The sequence below is a fragment of the Macaca nemestrina genome, chromosome X, assembly GCF_043159975.1.
Source record: "Macaca nemestrina isolate mMacNem1 chromosome X, mMacNem.hap1, whole genome shotgun sequence".
In the NCBI taxonomy this organism is placed as follows: Eukaryota; Metazoa; Chordata; class Mammalia; order Primates; family Cercopithecidae; genus Macaca; species Macaca nemestrina.
In genome coordinates this window covers 145260587-145280911 of record NC_092145.1, presented here as the reverse complement: position 1 = coordinate 145280911, position 20325 = coordinate 145260587, and the positions used below count along the sequence as shown (strand labels likewise).

Here is a 20325-nt window from a genome sequence, read left to right as displayed (position 1 = left end):
AGAAAAGAAAAAAAACCCGAAAGAAAGAAAAGTAACCTCTTGATGTTACACAGATGCTTTCATTCTCTGCTGATGGGAGGGTTAGCGAGTCTACCTTTCTGGCAAGTTGGTAGTATGTAGAGTGCAAAAATAATATGGCAGCAATCTAAATGGTCAAAAGTAGATTCACGAGTAAGAGAATAATGCTATGCTTATACACAGGAAAAGGCATAACTATTAAAATGATGTTTATGAGGAATTTATAATAACATAGGAAGTCCTTACACTACCATTGTTAAATAAAAAAACATTGGAACACAAAATTGTTTATTCTATATAATCCCATGATGTAAAATATACAATTATATGGAAACAAACAAAAAGACCCTTTGTCTCAATAGTAATTAAACCAGGCTGATGGGATTAGGAATGATTCCTATCCATGTATTTTTCCTTAAGGTAGAGTCATTCCTGGGGTACAGGAGACCTGAATCAGTAAAATATGGGGATATTTAAAGCATAAGTTATCAGCCATGGACTCTTACCTGGCACCAATGATAGAACTCAGAAGGGCTGTAAACTTGGACTGCTAAAAAATTACACCTTTATTGTCACTAACCTCTACTAATTTTTTTTCTGTTTTTTTTTTATTGTGGTAAAATATACATAACATAAAATTTAGCATTTTAACCATTTCAAGAGTACAGTTTTGTGGCATTAAATATATTTACATTGTGCAACCATCACTGTCATCTCCAGACTGAAATTTAACTTCAATTATGAATGTAGTCAATGCACCACAGTAAATTACCAGTACCTGTGACTTTGTCACCAATTGAAATCAAAGTTATTTTCATATCACATTACAGTTGTTCGTAGATACATCAAAATATTGTTCATGTTCTTCACAGCTTTGAAATTCAGGAGTTACTAGAACTGCCACCAAATGTTTTTTAAATTGTTCCTAACCATGTTTCAGTATAAAAGTTTTCCTTGGTAATCATATGTATTTTCTTTTAGTAATTCTATGTATTTTATGTATTTTAAAACATTGCTTTCAGAAGAAATTAATAGGTTTCATCAAACTGCCAAAGGTTTCATCAAACTGCCAAAGGGATTCACAGGACAAAAACAATAAAATTCTCAGGAGATGTGTTCCTGACAGATGGACTAATTAAAGTGTTAGCTACCCTCAATATATAATAATGGCTAACTAACAGGTGTGTTTGGGGCCCCAAAATTCTTTCCAATTGTTCTGCTGGTGATGTAGCCTAGTAGAATATGATACCACCTCCATCTGCATCTCCCCAACACTCCCTGTGCATTTAGCCATTAGAATAATCTTGTTTGCAGGTAATTAGAATAATCTTGTTTTCAGAAAACTCTGTTTGATGGACCTCAAAAGACATTCAGGTGTAAATAGGAAGCTAATTGGAAAGAGAAATGGCCTGATGGGGCTGTTGGAGAGTTGTGTTGACAGTTTTTCCTCTGCCTCAGTGGCCAATCAACATTACGCTAGGTGAAATAAGCCAGGCACAGAAAGACAATTACTGCATGTTCTCACTCATATGCAAAATCTAAAAAAATCAAACTCATAGAAGCAGAGAGTAGAATGGTGGTTACCCCGGCTAGGGGATGGGAGGATATGGAAGGAGAGATGTTGGTCAAAGGATGCAAAATTTCAGTCAGGAGGAATGAGTTCAAGAGATTCATTGCACAAAATGGTGACTATAGTTAATAACAATGTATACTTGAAATTGGCTAAGAGAGACTTTAAATGCTGTCATCACAAAAAAAAAGTATGTGAGGTAATGAATATGTTAATTAGCTTGATTTAGCCATCCCACAATATAGACACCTATCAAAACATCATTTTGTATATCATAAATATATACAATTTTTATTTGTCAGTTTAAAACATAACTAAAACATATTGAACCCATCAAAAATGTAGGTCAGCACTCATTGAGGAAGGCCAGGAGTTTTTTAAAACCCTATAAATAACATTTCAGAGATCGAAAAGTTGAGAAAGTAACCCTTTTAAAGCTTAGGTTGAGCAACAAAGTAGCATTAAAATTATCAGAGTAGAATTTAAGAAGAGGGACAAACCAGTCTCACTTTTCAAAATGGAATCCATCTCTGTAACGTATTTCTTCTATTAGAAAATGTTTTGAGGATCTGATATGGTACTAGGGGCTATATTCCCTGGGCTATGACCACCATCTGATACCTTTCTGTGTATATAAGACTTATTTCCCCTACAAATCCCAAATTTCTCATATTCAAATGAAAACATTCTCTAAAGTTGAAAGACATCTACCTAATCTATAATCACCTTCTCTGAGAGCTACACCCATCTACACGTGTCCCTCACCAGAGGTCTACAAGTTGGGTCCCAGCAGTCTCTCAATGAATCTAAATCCTTGGCAACAGCAGATTGGCCAGGAGTGGAGACCTGACCTATGCTGAACCAATCAGATTCCCTCTACTGGGAATTTGGAATTGAGAATCAGAGTTACTCCCTGGTGCTTTGAAGTGTGGGCAAATAAATGTAGGGGCTGTGTGGTGGGCATGTTTGGCGATACGCATGCTGAGGCAGATAGCACGTCAGCCCAGGGTGGCACGCCCGTGTGCAGAGAAAAGCAGAGACACTTTCTGAAGCTCAGCTGCACCTTCTGCCCAAGACCTCTGTATCTCTGTATTCACATTACAGAAACCCCCTTTGGGCTGGGGCTGGTTTGCATAGGCCCCCCGACTGCAAACTTTAAAGTTTGCACTTATGCACCCCACAGGCCAGCTCATGACTATCTTGGTCTCCTCTTCCCAAATCACCATCAACATCCCACCAGTCCCTTCTGAAAAGAAAACAAGGAGCGGCCACCCAACTAGCATACCTCGGGTCGGCCAATGCTTCTCCGGACCCTCGCTCCAACCCCTTCCGACTGCTCCCGGCTGAGCACTGAGAGAGTAACTTTCTTGGAGGACCCCATATCGGAGTCTAAAAAGAGAGTGTTCTGATGTTGAGCTGTAGAGGATGGAGGGCTAAAGGAAGGACAACAAAAAAAGAAGTCATAAAGGAGGGAACATCCAAGGACTACAAAATAAATGATATTAAATTAGATGCACAAAATAGTAGCAGCTACAATTTGTTGATGTCTTACTATGTGCAGGGCCTGGGTTAGGTGATTTAAAACAACCATAATGATGGTGAACATGTATGCATACCTACTAGGTGCCCCGTACCCCACCAATTTTTTGCAATTATCTCATGTAATCCTACAGTCATCCTGTGCAAAGGTTAGCAATACAGTCATGTGCCTACCGTATAATGATATTTAGGTCAACATTACACAGTCAACAATAAATGGACTGTATGTATGACAGTAGTCCCATAAGACTATAATGGCATATTTTTACTGTATCTTTTCTATGTTTAGGTATGTTTAGATACACAAACGCTCACCATGGTGTTGCAGTTGCCTCAGTATTCAGTACAGGAACATGCTGTATGGATTTGCAGCCTAGGAATAACAGGCTATACCACATATCCTACTACACACCTAGGTTATACCATCTAAGTTTGTCTAAGTGCACTCTAAGATGTGTGCACAATGACAAAATCACCTAACAATGCCTTTCTCAGAACCTATCCCCATCATTAAGTGAAGCATGACTTTAGCAGCTCTGTTGGCCACTTAGTAAAAACCTCCAATGAACACTTTTATCTTTCTTACTTCACTGAATTCTCTCGATGTCCCATCCCTTCCCCAGTGCCACTCATCTGTCAGCCTCACTGCTAGCACCCATGAGGTAGTTGCTACCAATGAGGCTGACAGATGGGAGGTTTGTGTGGCACCTTAGGGAACACGCAGAAAAACAAAGAGGTCCCTAACTCTTACCAGAACGTGCTGAAGATCTTGGCATTAAAAGGGATCTTCGGGGGTCATTGAATTCGAAGACCCATCTATTCCTGAAGTTCAGGGCCAACATTTTGGGCAAGAAATCTTTCAACTTACTTATGAAGTCTTCTAGAGCATAGGCAAGTCATGGACCAGCTGCTCTTGGCAATGTATCTCATATTTCCGAACTTACCTATAGCGAGTGTTTGTTATTCAAAAGTCTTTTCCTCTTGTGAGGTGTAGGTTCTAATGGACTATCCCAGAAGGAATATAATCAATCCCTTTTCCACTTCAAGTGTTTGCAGACAGTACCCCCAATCCCTTAAATCTTTTTTTCAAGTGAAATGTACCCAATTCCTTCAAGGATTCCTACTGAAAGGAAGAGAGGTGTTTTGGCAAAAAGCAGACTCTGGAACCAGACAGCCTAGGTTTGCATCTCAGCTTCACCACATACATACCAGCTGTGTGACCTGAGGTTCTCTGTGGCTCAGTTTTATCTGTAAAATGGAACGATAAGACTGCCTTCCCCAAAGGGGTGCAGTTAGTGCTATGAGAATGTTAGCTGCTGTTATTCAGAAGGGCTCTACTCCACAATACTCTCCACTTAGTCAAGGCCTACCCTAAAATGTATCCTCCCTGAATAGTAATCAATAAATATTTATTGGGTGATGGAATGTAGGGCGCAGAAATGAGCTTAATACTCAAAGCAGTACAGGCCGGTCATCACCTACAGCAAAGCAACAAGAAAGTATCTTTATCCCCATCTAGATTATGTCTGGGTCCTTCCAGACTCCTACAATTAAATTGTATGCATGTGAACAACTGATGAAGTACTTAGATCTCAGTGCTTTGCAGAAAGAAAAGCCGTCTACCATTTTCACCAAATTCCGTAGTACAATTTAAGTATCTCTTGTTATCTCCCTTAGGAGTCCAAAGCGGGTTGGGGAAGGCAGGCTTTTGCAAACTGATCGCCAGCATTCCCTCACCTAGTGGGCCCCTGCAGGGGCCCCAGGTACTCACGCAGCGGTAGCGGCACCTGGAGCCTTAGCGGCGGCGGGGGGCGCGAAGAGCCGCCGCGAGCGAGTGCAGGCAGGGCAGGTTAAGAGAGTGCGGGTCCAGTCGCCTCACCGTGACTCAGCACTTGGCGGCCGGCGGCCTAGAGGAGGCGGGAGGAGGGAGGCGGGAGTCTCTTGGTCTCTAGGGCCCTGGGGCTCCGCCCTAGGGAATGTCACTCCACTCTCGCTCCGCCCTACGCCTCTCCCAGGCCAGCTTGGCGGCCCTTTGGCCTCCCTGCCTCTCGTGCCAGGAAGAGATGCTCAATCGGGTAATTTAGGGGGCACTTGCTGTGTTCCAGGAGGAAATGTGTGGCCCGGACAGGTGCTCCGATCGGTGCTCCAATCGGTCTTGTGGGAAATCTGTTTTTAACGGGAATCTCCATGTCACCCAACCGGAGGAGCTTGGCGGCACGGATTCCAGTGCTGCCTCCACCGCTGGGAGGCACCACTTGGCAGGACCTGGGACAGGTGGCTCAGCCTGTCTGTGCCTCTGGTTCCTACTCTATAAAATGAGGATGGTGATGATAATAGTGCCAGCCTCATAGGGCTGCAATGAGAATTAAACGAGCCTGTCACATTCTAAGCACTACAGAATCGTTTGTTCCATAGATAAGTTGCCTGCTGTTTGTCAGTTAGAATTGCGGGAAAGGGAGTGCGGGGGTGGGGACGGGCAGCTATACGTCTTTATTCCTGCCTGAAGAGAAGGCACACTCTAATGGGGAGATAATGGGTTAAGAGTTTGTATGTTGTTGGAAAACAGTGGGCCGGCGTTGGAGAGTTTTCCCAGAAGAATGAGGAGCTGGCACAAGCCAGTGAGGGGATCTAGTTCATTACTAGGATTATCAACCAGTGGTACAGGCATAGCTGCAGTTTCTGTTCTCTAAACACCAGAAGGCTCATTGCCTGGTTTTGAGAAAGGAAAGACAGTGGTGTCCCTAAAATAAGGTTGGCAAACTTTGTTTGTGAAGGGCCAGATAGTAAATACTTTGACTTTGCAGGCCAGGTACATTCTCCAGTTTGCGTTTGTAGCAAGAAAGCAGTCATAGATAGCATGTAAATAAATGAATGTGGCTGTAGTTCAATAAAACTTTAGTTATGAGTATGGAAATTTAAATTCATAAAATTCATACAATTTTGAGTTCATATAATTTTTACTTGTCATGAAATATTATCCTTCTTTTGATCTTAAAATGTAAAACCACTTAAAATGTAAAAACCATTCTTAGCCCTGTGGCTATACAAAAATAGGTAGTGGGCTACCTACTCATTTTGGCTGCAGGCTTAATATGCAGATCCCTGCTCTAAAAGAACAGGTTAGTAGAGGAACAAACACTTTTCTCCGGGCTTTTAAAATATCAGTGGGGCTTAAACCCGTCCTCATCACCTTACTTAGGCGGTTCAAGGCCAGCTGAGATAATACACATGAACATTAAAAGTGCTATGGAATAACAAAGTATTGTTTCTTATCATCATTGTAACTAGTTCCGCAACTGTCTCCTCCGCCTCTGCAGCTGTAATAGGTGTACTAGGAGTGAAGGTTTCTCCTCTTTGTCTCTCAGAAGCCAGTTACAGGTAAAAGCTAAGTCCAAGGGTGTGCATGGTTAGAGCGATGCAGGAATTCCCTTTACAGGCCCCTGCAGGAAAAAAAAAAAACAAAAAAAAAAAACCAGAACAAGTCTAAAACGGTAGAAGACTTAAAATGAGGAGAAACAAAGGTGAGAGAGGGAAGAATTCTTACAAATGAACAAAGGGCGTCTGATGTTTCACTGTAACAGAGTCCTGTTTTGAGATGAGAAATGTCACCCTGTATATGAAGTTTTGAGCACTTTTCACACTGTCATTGACATCCAGATCAAGATGTGGAGCAGGCGGCTAAATATATGAGTGTGTAGATGGACTGTTGATCACCTTTGGAATCTTGGAAGCATAAAGAAAACTCATGCTGATATGACAATGAACAAAACCTCCCCTAAATGATTCCAAATAACACCATTATAATCTTTAAAGACAACCACATTATTGACGCACTTTGACTTTTTTCTTTTTTATTCAAGAATTTCATTTTCCTCCTCTGTAAAACTTACTGAATTTCTTTTCAAAGATACATATTATAGAAGTACATGGGGCCAGGCGTGGTGGCTCACTCCTGTAATCCCAGCACTTTGGGAGGCCAAGGCAGGCAGATCACCTGAGGTCTGGAGCTCGAGACCAGCCTGACCAAAATGGAGAAACCCTGTCTCTACTAAAAGTACAAAATTAGCCAGGCGTGGTGGCTCATGCCTCTAATCCTAGCTACTCAGGAGACTGAGGCAGGAGAATCGCTTGAACCCGGGAGGCGGAGGTTGCAGTGAGCTGAGGTCATGCCACTGCACTCCAGCCTGGGCAACAAGAGTGAAACTCCGTCTCAAAAATTAAAAAAAACAAAAGTACATGGACATCTTAGACACTTCATTATTTTTGTTCCTTTCTCCTTCGAACCATCAACTCACAAATTCTTTCTTGTAGATTTTGTGTAGGACAGTGTAGCTGCTATTCATTAGACGACAAATGTCTCTGAAATATTCCATATTAAAGACTCAGACTCATTGAACCCAGGAAATCAATTGGCTCCAAGTCAAGGACTGATTATTTTGTAAATGCTAGTTTACGAAGGCCATAAATACACTAGCTGGTTGAAGACATCCAAAGATATTCAGAAAAGATGAGTACGCCTGACTCCCATATCCACCCTCATGAGAGCATTCTGCACAGCATGGTCTGTTCCATTGACCGGTGCTCTCAACCAGAAGCTACATGTGATCAGCTGTTGCATGAAACTCATAATTGTGTTTTTCTCTATCTTTTCCTTGGGTTTTTGGCAGTGTCTCAGAAAAAAAAAAAAAAAAAAGCTTATGACCCTTTCATTGGAGCCGCAGAACTTTCTTAGAATCCATCACAAGCAAAATAGTCTCAGGCCTGAAAGGCCAATTCATCTCTGAACCAGGAAACTGGAGAAATTTAGGTGAATGATTCCCCTGATACTTACCTCAATTACCCTGATAACGTTTCTCAGTGTTCAACTTTTGTAAAGTTCTGTCTTCTGGCTGAATGAAGACTGCTTTCGAGATCACAGTATTGGAGTAAAAATTAAAAACTAATTTGAATAACTAACAACCTCTAGTTAATGTTATGTACATTGAAGTGTTTATGGATTAAGTGTACTGATGTCTGCAACTTCTTTGAATGCACCAAAAAATAACAATAGCAGCAGTAATAATAGAAATGACAACAAAGTGAACTAGTAGATGAACAGAGAGATGGATAAATGGATTGATATATGACAAAGCAAATACAGCAAAATGTTAATTGTAGAATCCAGATGGTGGTGTATTGGTGCTTTGACTTTTTTTTTAACTTTTCTATATTTTGAAATGTTTCATGACACAATCTTAGGAAAAATGTAATTTGAGTCACCGTGGGAATCAGGACTAGAAGGATTCCAAGACATTATACCCCTTTGTCTACTTTCTTTGCTTCCAACTCTAGCACCTTGTACACAGTAAATGAAGTGACTCTCTGTTGAATTGAGCTGTTAAACTAAATTCCAAGTTGCAAGATCACTTCCAAAGCTGGCAGGATGCTTCCAGAGTATGAGTTGGTGATTTATTTCTGTGAGGGCCAGATAGTAAGTATTTGAGACTTTGTGAGCATACAATCTCTGTCTCAACTACTCAACTCTGCCATTGTAGACTGAAAGCAGACAGAGACAACACTTGACAGTTTGCCAAGTAGAGGGTACCATCAATGCAAAGGCCGTGGGGCAGGAATAGTGGCTGTGTTCCAATAAATTTTATTCACAAAAACTCATGGAGCTCATAGTTCGCCAACTCCATGTAGACCACAAATACTTACCTTCCACTAGAAAAATAGGAGTAAGATTGACAAAATGCCAACAGTCTATGTAAAGCTTTCATGGGTGACAGGACAGGACATAGGTGATAACAAAAAGAAACAACAAACATTTTTGTGTCTACCTCCACCTCCTACTCACCCATTTCCTTTCATAAAAAACAGGGCAGTTCGTTCTGGCACTGAACCTGAGGTTTGATATGCAAGCACCCTTAGGAGAGGTGGCATGTTAATCTCAATTCTAGTAAGTGTGAATAATTCACATCAGATCCCAACTTTCAAGCAGATTATTTTAGCACCAGAAGGAATACATGCAGGAGGTAATGGAGTGATGCCCCTAAAAAAGAGATGCCCATGAGTAAAGTTCAAACTGCAGAGATAAGCTGTTGGAGCCCTTGTGGTCTTACTCTTTAGTGAGGAGAGACAAATAATAAAGGTAATAAATAAGTAAATTACGTATTATGCTATAAGGTGATGAGTCCTGTAGAAGAAAGAAAAAGTAGAGCAGAGGAAGGGAGATTGGAGCGCTGGGTGGAGGGCGAGGCTGTGATATTAAACAGGGTGGTCTGCGTAGGGCTATTAGGAAGATGCCACTAGAAGCAGAACCTGGAAATGAGGACATGAGCCAGTCAGATATCTGGGGCAGTTTGCCAAGCAGAGGATACTGCCAATGCAATGGCCCTGGAGCAGATGTTGCTCAGAATATTGGAGGAATAGAAAAGATGCCAGTTTTAGGAGTGGTAAGATGAAGTAGAATAATCATGTGATGATGTTAGAGACAGTCCTAGGGGACCAGAACAGGGGGGACAAGTGAAGAGTTCAGACTGGAGAAGTGCTAAGATGTGACTTACATTTGAAGAATCACTCTGGCCCCTCAGTGGAGAATAGACTGCAGGGGCAAGAGTGTAAGAAGAGCCTGGCGACTAGTACAGTATTCCCCCGGGGGTGGTGGCAACTCAGACCAGTAGGTGGCAGTAGAGGTATTGAAAAGTGGCCAAACAGGGTACATTTGATGATAGCGCTAACCTTATTTCATGAAGGATTGAAGGTTTGGTGCAAGGGAAGGGTAAAAATTAAGGATGACTCCATATTCTTTAGCCAGAGCAACTGGAAGGGGAGAGTTCCTATTAGCTGAGAAGAGGAAGACTGTAGGAAAAACTAGTTTTGGGGTGGGGGTGTGAATCAGGAGGTCAGCTTTGGACAAGTTTTGACATATATATCAGATATCCCAAGTACAGATGGACAAGTTGACGGTCAAACATGAGTCTAGAATTCAGGGAAGAGGTCCTGGCTGCCATAAGCATATAGATGATGTTTAAAGCCATGAGTCAAGTGAATTTTTTAAAGTGAGAGAAAAATACAGGTCAGCCACAAGCCAGAAGGACTCTGATGATCTCATTTTCTTTCTTCCTCTCTCTCTCTCTCTCTCTCTCTCTCTCTCTCTCTCTCTGACAATGGATTCTACCAGGTTCTTTTTTATTTTAAAAATGTAAGCACAAGTAAACAGGCTTGTTCACATCATGAAGTCAAATTATCCCATGCCATGTCCCTTTAGTTGTTGCCTGCTAAAGGCTTGCATGAACAAGCTTTAGAGAAAATTCCTAAAATTCTGAATAAAGATGACAATGCAGAGTATAATTTGAGTAATGAAGTCATATTATCGAAATAGCAGATTGCCAAAAGTTAGGATGTAACGAAACTCATGGAAAATATAGAGCCAAAGAAATGGTCAGGAGAAGTAGCAGAGGAAATGAATGAATAGAATAAGTAAATAAATCTGTGACATTTTGCCTTAGAGGAAACCACTCCTCCCAGCTGCCCTTGGGTGTTTTATGCCCCAAGAAGGGATGGAAATCCCAAGAGATTGTGCCCAGGTGTTTCCACAGTTATACCAACTGTATTAGTCCATTTTCATACTGCTATGAATAAATACTCAAGACTGAGTAATTTATAAAGAAAAAGAGGTTTAATGGACTCACAGTTCCATATGACTTGAGAGGCCTCAAAATCATGGTGGAAGGTGAAAGAGGAACAAAGGCATGTCTTACCTGGTGGCAAGCAAGAGTGCGTGTGCAGGGGAACTGCCCTTTATAAAACCATCAGATCTGGTGAGACTTATTCACTATCATGAGGACAGCACGGTAAAAACACCCACTCCCATCATTCAATTACCTCCCACTAGGTCCCTCCCACAACATGTGGGGATTATGAGAACTACAATTCAAGATGAGATTTGGGTGAGGACACAGCCAAACCATATCGCCAACTCCTCCTTCCCCTGCCCTAAGTTTACTTTTTATTCTAGAATCGAACTTTTGCCATATTACCATATATAAGTTGCGAAGTAAATACCAATCGCCATGTGGAAAAGGGAATTAATTAGCAGAGTGTAGAATTAATTTATTTGGCCAGGTTGTTATGCTACTGTTGCCCTGCTTCACCCTTAATTTTTTGAATGACTACCTACTATATTCCTAAAGAATAGAGAGCTATTTGGAATCCATCAGTGACTTTAATTTGCTATTAGAATGTAAGTTACACTCTTTTGAATTCTTGTGAAGGACTCCTTGCCCTTCCCAAAATTCCAGTTTCCAAACTGAAATATTAAAAAATATTTCTGCAAGTTATTTTTCCCACACTCTACTGTAATTAAACCATTACTTGTGGCTCCCCCACCCACACACATACACATAAGCCCCTTGAAGATGTGGGCTGCTTCTCTTCTGTTTGCTCTCGTGTCTCTGGGCCCTCACGGAATGCTCAGCACATGGCAGGTTCTCAGATAAGACCTGACTGAACAAATTAATAGAAATGATGCTAATTCCATGTACACTCAAAAGAATACCTCTTTGAAAGTCAGTAGCTTCACTCTCTTCTGCCAACCCAAGACTTCTTCACATCATAGATACTTACAAATAAGTTACAGTAAGCAACAATTTATAAGTAAACACAGTGTGTCAATGCATGGCAAAAGGATGATTACTTCTCTTGGCTATCCATAGCAGGACATAAAATATGCCCTTAGATTTATTACAAAAGGCCAGTCAGTATGCACCAGAGAAAATGGTGGAATGGGGGAAGCCAAAAGTTGTGAGTCTGTCATAATGATGTCAAGTGACACACTTTTTCATTGCGATCAGGGTGCACCATACCTTAGAAAAAACAATCTATTTTCCATTTCTGGATGTCTTAATAATTTAAAATATATAAATAAGCTCCTTTTCCATCATATGAACTGTTCTTACGTATTCTCTGGCCTTCCTTTGTCCAAATGTTGAGTTGAAGTTTTCATTGCATATTCTCTGTGCGCTTTGGCATTACCTAATGGTTTCCTGGCTCGTGTGAGAGAAGTCAGCGTCAGCAGTCGGGTTTTGCCGAGATATTTTCTTGTCCTTTCCAGCACAGAGCTCTACAAACAAAGGCAGGGTTATCACATGTACCCGAGAGCTGCCTGGGAAAAGCGGGAGCTATAGTTATCAAAATTTTAACCTTTATGAAGTATGCTTTTGTCTCCGTTTTTGTTGCGTTCAATCAGATCAACAAGTGTTGGCTAAGTGTTGAGCGTGGTTTCCTGTGGGATTGTGTAAGGCTCTGTAGGACAATAAATGTGTTGGGGGCACTGAGTAATGTAGCCATTTCTGACCCGGCAGCCAGGAAAATGTGAAACAATTTGCTTCTGGAAACAGGACAGCTGGAGCTGTGTTCCTGCAAGAGCAGACCAACCACCACGGCGGACCCAGGCAAGCACGGAACAAGCCGAGATGGTGCGTTTAAGCGGCAGGTGGCTACTCAGTGTCATATACTATGGGGAAAATAGGTTTGGTTCCCGGTGTTGTGGGGCCTGAAGTTACAAACTTTGGGAAGCTCACTTTAAGAAAAATAGTACAACATTTTGAATATGAAATTACTAGGGCTTCCTCTGGGACTTTAGATGGGACCAGGTAATTTGGAGGCCAACGGCTGAAACTGCCATAATTTCACTGCAAAAATTCACTCCTTGCTCAAAATCTCAGTTAGGGAAGCTATCAGGTTGTGTACAGATCACCACCAGTTGTATCTAACTTTGTGCTGTATTCTCTGCTAATTTTCTCCATCCTCTTCTTTAGGTATTGCCTTTCCACAGCTTTTCATATTGGCCTCATAACTGCTTACAAAGAGACATAGAAGTGTTCCTTGTACCTTCTTTACCTGTGTTTTTATGATGTTACTTCAGCTACAAATATTTGCTCTTAGGTTCCTGAGGTCTCTCTAAATCAAGTGCTTTATGTATTTTAGATGGAGATAGACAGATGGGAGGGAGGTAAACCATACAGTTGTACTCACATCCATATAATTTTAAAAGATTTTGTGGGCCACAATGATTTCATTGGATTTGTAAAGGAGTATAACTTTGTGGTCCATATAAGTGCTTCTCAAACTTTCCTGTGCACATGGATCGCCTGGGGATCTTGCTAAAATGAAGATTTGGCTGTGCGAGGTCTCAGGTGGGAAATGAGAGTCTGCATGTCTAATGAACGCCCGGATGATGCAAGTGCACGGACCACACTTTGAGTCACATCCAAGTATTTATTTGTAGGACATATGTGGCACAGATACACAGTCAATAAGGGGCTGGTTCAACCTCATTTTATGGTAACTCGTCTCAAGCTGGAAAGTCTGCTACAAACCTGCTATGGACTGGTGTTGACATGACAATACATGAGGAGGTCTTCCTGCCTCCCATTATCTCCTATCCACAGGAGCTGGGGACAGAGGGATGGGAAGTAAAATTTTATCATTAAGGATCATTATCATTTCATTGTCTTTAGTTTTTTAACTTTGCTATGGTCTTTTTTAAAACTTTGCCTATGGAGCAATGAGAAGGGACATAAGTTTTTAGGACACCTACTAGGGTGTTGGGCATTAGGCTGCCATCTTCTCGACTACTCATAACCTTTCGAAGTGGTTATTGTTTCACTGCCTTTACAGATGGGGAAGCTGAGGTTTAGCTGGGTTAAGTAACATGACAGGTTGCACAGAGACAGAGCAGGGATTCGAACCCAGCTCGCTGCTTTCACTCACGCCAACCTGCATCACATAAGCAGTGTAACATGTTTAATTCAGCATGAGATGCTAGCTCATGGATTTATTGCTTTTTGCTTTTCTCCTAAGGAAGGTGCCCAGAGAGAGTGCCCTAGGCAGAGGAGAGGGAGCAGAAAGAAAGAGGGTAGTGAAAAGAGGAAAAGACTTAGAAAAGCTCTATGGGACACTGAAGATTAATCTCACACCTAAAGCAAAACTTAGCTCCAAAAGGACTAGCATTAAGATTCTTGCCTTCTTTGTGAGAAAATGATCTTCCCAAAGTGTCTGGTTTTTATACACTCATTTTGGATCAATTAAGGTGTGATGCTCCAAGATGCTGAGAATTTGACTGTCAATGTTAAAAGATTTCTGTCCATATCATGCCAAGATCAACTTTAACTTTCCCTCTCCTGAATAACATCATGGGAAATAAGGATCTGTCAGGTTCTGTGAAGCCAGTATTTGTCTTTGGCCAGCATCATAAGACTTTTGGAACCACTTTACTTGATTATCAGTCAAACATTTTGTTCTTGTTTAAACTTACCATCACATTTTGTTCAGTTATTTAGCAGGAAGATAAGCAGGCCTGGCATTTGGGCAAATATTTGAAGATCAAGTTTGTCACAGGGCCCTCCAGTTTCCCTTCCAGATCCTGCCCCACTTGGAGCGTCTTCCCTTTCTTTCCCACCCTTCCTGCTCTACTGCCTTCCCACCACATGTATTATTTTAACATCTTGACACCTCCCAAAATCTTTAGCTACATGGCATGTAAAGTAAGAGAGGATAACTAAACCAAGTCAAAGGGTAAGGAATTGCTATCCTTATCTCTGAATTTTAAAGGATAAATCTTTAAAGGCACCACCCTGAGCCAGTGAGGGAATACACTTCCTGGTTGAGGGAACTATCCAATGGACATTTAACTAGATAACCCTATCTCCCTTGGCATCCTGTCTCCTGCTCCCCTTCTGTACCACTGAGAATTTATTCCAACTTTTGAGGTTGTATGTTCTTACCTATTTTCAAAATGTGGTTTCAAATTTTGTTATTTAACACTGCCTTTCAGCAGGAGATTCCTATTGAAAGATTATAGGTAACATCGTTCTGATATATCCAATAAAATGTCTCTTGCACGGGTCTGTTAAGACTCAAATTCATGGGTAGTTTCACCAAACTATGTCCCTTAGCAAAGCTGTAGTATGTTTGGCTGAACACATAGATATCTCCTACTCTGTTTACTGCCATCGGTGGAGTGGACGTTGTACAGGTATGACACCTGAAGCTGGCTCCCAGGGCCATGCCTCTTAGAGCACTTGTTAATGGTACTGGCTAAGTCACTTAGGCTGCTGGGGCTCAGTGTTACATCTGTAAAATGACTTCTAAGTTTCCTATAAGGTTTGACATCCTATGACCGCCTTCCTTTATTTAGGTTAGAGCAGTCTCTGGTTTAGGAGGGTCGCACAGCAGGCATGTCCTTCTCTAGCATTAGAATCATGGTCACGAATATGGGCTGTGGAGTTAGACTGCCAGGATTCAAATCCAGCTCCACCCACTAGCAGTGTGAGCTGGGCAATTTATTTATCTATTGCAGCTCCGTAAGCTATAAGCAGGGAATGATGTTACAACTTACTCTAAAAGGTGACTCTGTCACAACCTACCCCATGGGCTGGGAGTATCCCAAAATATCCCATAGGGTGTGGGTGTTCTGGCCTACCCCATAAGGTGGAGGTGTCATGACCTACCCCATGGAGGAGTTGTGACCAGTAAATTCTAAACAGCCTGGCACATAGTGAGCCCTCCTTAAGCAGTGGCTAGGATCATTATCACAAAATCACTCTCATCCTTCAAAGTCTAATTTCAATGTGCTCCCTTCTAAAATACCTTACTTGGTTATCTTAAGAAAAAAAAAACAGCTTTGTCTTCCTTGGACCTTTCATAGCAAAGTGAATGGACTCTACTCTAGCACCTACATTTTTTTCCCCATCTTTTCTTTTTTAAAACATAGTTGGTACCCACAATGTGCCAAATACTTTCCCACAAGGTTTCTCATTTAACTCCCGTAAAGTAAGAGAGTCATTACCTATCTCATTTTACAGATCACAAAACTGAAGGTTAGTGCAAGGGAGGAGTTTGGCCAGGGTGACACGGTTTACAAATGACAATTCTGTAACCTCCTCCATGCCTTCCAAGTTTGCCACCCCACAGCAATCTTGCATATTAATTAGTTATGCAGCCTATCTCTCAAACTTGTTCATCATCACTCAGGGCCACGGACAGCTGATCTTTATTTCTGGAACCAGTCGTTCAATGTTGGACACACTGTGCGTTCAAAATCAAGCGTGTCAAATAGAACTGCCGACTTGAACTTCTTACTCTCATGACATCGTTTCCTTATAAATCCTAAAAAACTATAGTGATTACAAGTCATGTTAATTTAACACACACCTTTTATGTATGTAAGAGGTTATCTAATGGCTGCTGGCTTCCTTATAGGAAACACTATATTGGTTTCTGCCAGGTTTTTGTGTCTCCTCTGTGCCGTAATCGCTTCCTAGTTTCATCCGTTTATGAAAATAGGCAGCCTGGGCTATTTGGTAAGCAAATTGGTAGGTCTATTTATTCTATGTGGGTGGTAATATGAGAGTCCACCCAAATCCCACTAGCTCCTCTATGGAAATAGATTTCTTTTTAATACTGACTGGGTTTAGGATCTCATTTTACTATAAAAGGTTTTTTGTTTCACCTTCCCAACTGAATTTTCCTTAAATAAGCATAAGAAGAGCAGGGTTTGCTAGTTGTTGGACAGGCATTTGACTTAACAGTGAGCCCTGTTTATTTATTGTCAAAATACGAGGGGGGGGAAGATATTGCATTTCTAAAAATTAATCATCAGCAACTATCCAACTATCCTTCTATATCAAGAGAGACCATAGAAATGTTTTCAAATTAGAATTTAGGCCATGTAGAGGAGAAAGGAGAAGTATAAGGAAGGGACAGAAATAAATAGAAGGAGAAAGGCAAGTCCAAGCCTAAGCAGAAACCACATAGTTTATCTTAGAAGAAACTGATCCGGAAATGAAAAAAAGCTTGAGTCATCAAGACGGGGTCCTTCAAGATTGTTAGGAAGCCTCAGTAGCCCAGCTTAGGGAGTGGAGCTTTGAAGGACTGTTCCTCTTGGATGCGTACCTCAAAAATCTGTAGCTTCAGGTGTTTGTTACACGAGAACAACATATTACAGACTCAGGTGCACAGTATGTGAACCCATCTTTGAGAAAATAAGCATATGCACATAAATATTTGAAAGGAAAAACATCTAGAGATGTGCTGTGTTTTTCTTTTCCCTGTCTGTAGCTCTTGGCTTTATAGAATAAACATATATTGCATATGAATCTTAAAGTGAAAGCAAAAAAATGTATAAAGGGCAGGATTTTGAAATGAATAATTATGTTGAAATTTCACAAGTTATATTTCATCAGATGTAACAACGCTTGTAAACCCCTGGAGGTTTACTGGAGAAGGTGCTTGAGGGCTCAATACCTTCCTTTTTACTCAATGTTCTTCCTTTCACTATATAGAGGCAACTTTGTGAATTTGTCAGTGGTCTCTATGACTCATCTTATTAATTTTTTATATAAAATTCCAAAAATTCTCACCTTTAGTGTCATGCACGTAAAAGTTTTCTTTTTCTTTTCTTTTTCTTTTTCTTTTTTTCTTTTTTTTTTTCTTTTAGGAGACATGGTCTCACTCTGTCGCCCAGGCTGGAGTGCACTGGCGTGGTCCTCCCACCTCAACCTCCCTAGTAGCTGGGACTACAGGTGCATGCCACCATGTCTGCTAATTTGTTAGAAACATTTTCTAGGGACAGGGTCTCACTATGTTTCCCAGGCTGGTCTCAAACTCCTGACCTCAAGCAATCCTCCCTCCTCAGCCTCCTAATGTGCAATGTGCTGGGATTACAGGCATGAGACATTGTGCCCTGCCTAGGTGTGAAAGTTCTATAGACAGAAAAATATGTATATCAGCACGTAGTACTGGGAAAGACTGAATAGCTCCTTGGACATTGGGATTTTTACATTTTTAAAACAGTGTTGTTAATGTCACAAATTGATTCAGCATCTAAAAAAATTAAAAAGTAAATTTTCTATTCAACTAATCAGATCCATTTAATTAGCACTCTGCTTTGAGGAATGATATTTCAGCTGTGGATATAAAAAATTGGCAAGAGTTTTCACAGCTTTCTCCTTCTGCCTCATTAGTAAAATATAGAAATATAAAAGGCAAAAGTACCCTACGACTATATGCAGTGTGATATTGCCTCCCCAAAGGAGGCTTTCACTCAAAAAAAGTAGACCCTCATGGTTTCTATAAGTCTCCGAGCAAATTCTCTTCTGGCCACAGACTTTGGGTGTAGAAAATAAACTTATTGGGGCAGGTGGATATGTAGAGTTCACAATGGAAGCAGAGATAAAAGGAAGGCATGCTACCTACCTCCATAGGCTCTACTATACCCTGATCTCTGCCCTGTCTTTGATCACTGGACAAAGAAACCAGTGACCATTGCAAATAGCACCCATTGTACTCAGAAGAAACCCATTCTACTTTTGTGAAAGAATTATCCTTTTTAAATAGCTAAAACAATATCCCAAGCAAAAAGTAACCAAGACTTTATTATATTGAATGGATAAGGTTTCCACTACTTCTGTCTAAAAATCAAATAATGCCCTTGGAGGACAGTTTAGGAATTAATGAATAATCTTTTGTTCTATGTAGTAAATAATAAAAGCTGGTTTTCTTAATTCCACTTTGAGAGTTGTGTGGTCTATGTTAGGAGGAAAGCAGGCTGGAGTCAACCATGGTTTATTCAATGCCAGGCTGTATTTCTTAGTCTCCCTTTCATTTCACTCTTCGCCATAGTGGGTCCCTCATACTCCCAGGCCAGTGAGAAGTGCCCTCTAGTGATTGGATGGGTTCACTTGGCACCCGCCTCCATGCAGACAGAGCAATGCCTGTGTGGGTGCTTCCTGATCAAGACTGATAAGTGGAATGCAAATATCTTCTTTTGAATGCATGACCCTGGCATAGCCAGAGGGAATATGAGTGATGGTGCCTCAAAGCAGTAACTTTCTGCTTAGAGCTTGAGAGTTAAAGGTAAGGACCACACGTATACTTCGGCTCTAGCGAGTCTAAGGTGAGTAAAGCCTTCAGATTATCAGTAAAGAAAGATCTTAACTATTGGGCATGTGAATTCAAATAACGATGCAATTTCGCAAAGCAAAGAAGAACATAAGGAAGTTTGTCTCTCTGGTCTACTGCTCAACATTGCTACTTTTCATGATCAGACCTGATATCAGACTGAGGGATGAAGTAACTGTCTTAGTAGAAGTAGAAAATGAATGCATTTATTTTTCAGAAATAGCTTAAGTTTTAATGTTTTACATAATTTTGGAATAAAAAGGAAGGGTCTTTTTACTTTGTAAATGTACTCATTTTTTCAGTTCTTTTAAATCTCTTTTGATAGCATCTGTTATTGCGCCCTCATACATTTTCCTCATTTTATCTTATCTTAGGCATTCACTTTGATTTTAAATTCTCATAGATATTGAAAATTATACCTGTGTAATTTATGTTAAATATCTGGTCATGATCAGGGGCTGCAGGTGTTATTTACAATAATGTCAGTGTCTCATAGTGGTTTGGGTAATTTGGTCAAATTACTGGCCATTACTTCATAAATTGTGAGCTGTCTGGAGTTAAATTTTTTAAAGTTTTATTATATCCAATTCAATTCAACCAACACGTATAGAATGTTTAAAGAGTAAGGAGCATTTTGATAAGGTGGTCTGGAGAATGAGGCAAAGATGATGAATTTATTATCCACAGTGGGAGGAGTCAAATATATAAAGTGTTTTTTAAAAATCAGCATATTTATAAAATCCGAAGCAAAGGCAGCAGAAAAACTGTAGCTATTGTGTAATTTATTCTATAATCCTAAGTCAGTCTCATTTTTTAAAAATTAGCATTTATATTATCCCTTAATAGGAAATAGTTGAGGAAAAGATATGAAGGTTAAAGAGAACTTACCTAGATGCTGCAAATACTCATTTTAATTATTTATTTTGTTTAGGATGATAATATGGATACAAAATCTATTCTAGAAGAACTTCTTCTCAAAAGGTCACAGCAAAAGAAGAAAATGTCACCAAATAATTACAAAGAACGGCTTTTTGTTTTGACCAAAACAAACCTTTCCTACTATGAATATGACAAAATGGTGAGACATCATGTGTTCCATTGTTTTTATACTATTTATTACTTTTCCTAAGTCTCCACAACGTACTTGATCATAACGAAAGAATATCAGGTTTCTTAGCGTACACAGTGAAGATCCACTTCTATCCACTTATCACATGACCTTTTCTTAATGAAAGTATAATGAATTCAAGATA

The 20325-nt window shown here is 40.4% G+C and overlaps 2 protein-coding genes across 9 annotated transcripts in view; one reads left to right on the top strand and one right to left on the bottom strand.

Moving 5' to 3' along the window:
• LOC105478155 (pirin) overlaps positions 1 to 5049 on the bottom strand; it is a 110773-nt gene extending 105724 nt beyond the window's left edge. For 2 of the 3 annotated variants that reach the window (XM_011735193.2, XM_011735195.2), the window contains exons 1-2: positions 4899 to 5049; positions 2874 to 3021 (exon numbers count right to left, since the gene is read on the bottom strand). In XM_011735193.2, coding sequence (XP_011733495.1) covers positions 2874 to 2969 — 96 coding nt within the window. In that variant the 5' untranslated portion in view covers positions 2970 to 3021; positions 4899 to 5049. Of the gene's footprint in view, positions 1 to 2873; positions 3022 to 4864 lie in introns of all 3 variants that reach the window. The other variant, XM_011735194.2, reaches the window with a different exon arrangement.
• A 7396-nt stretch (positions 5050 to 12445) lies between these two features.
• LOC105478156 (BMX non-receptor tyrosine kinase) overlaps positions 12446 to 20325 on the top strand; it is a 55441-nt gene continuing 47561 nt past the window's right edge. For 4 of the 6 annotated variants that reach the window (XM_011735201.2, XM_011735198.2, XM_011735197.2 and 1 more), the window contains exons 1-2: positions 12446 to 12585; positions 20004 to 20150. In XM_011735201.2, the coding sequence (XP_011733503.1) occupies positions 12583 to 12585; positions 20004 to 20150 (150 nt within the window). In that variant the 5' untranslated portion in view covers positions 12446 to 12582. Of the gene's footprint in view, positions 12603 to 18942; positions 19068 to 20003; positions 20151 to 20325 lie in introns of those variants that run through there. The other 2 variants (XM_011735200.3, XM_011735199.2) reach the window with 2 other exon arrangements.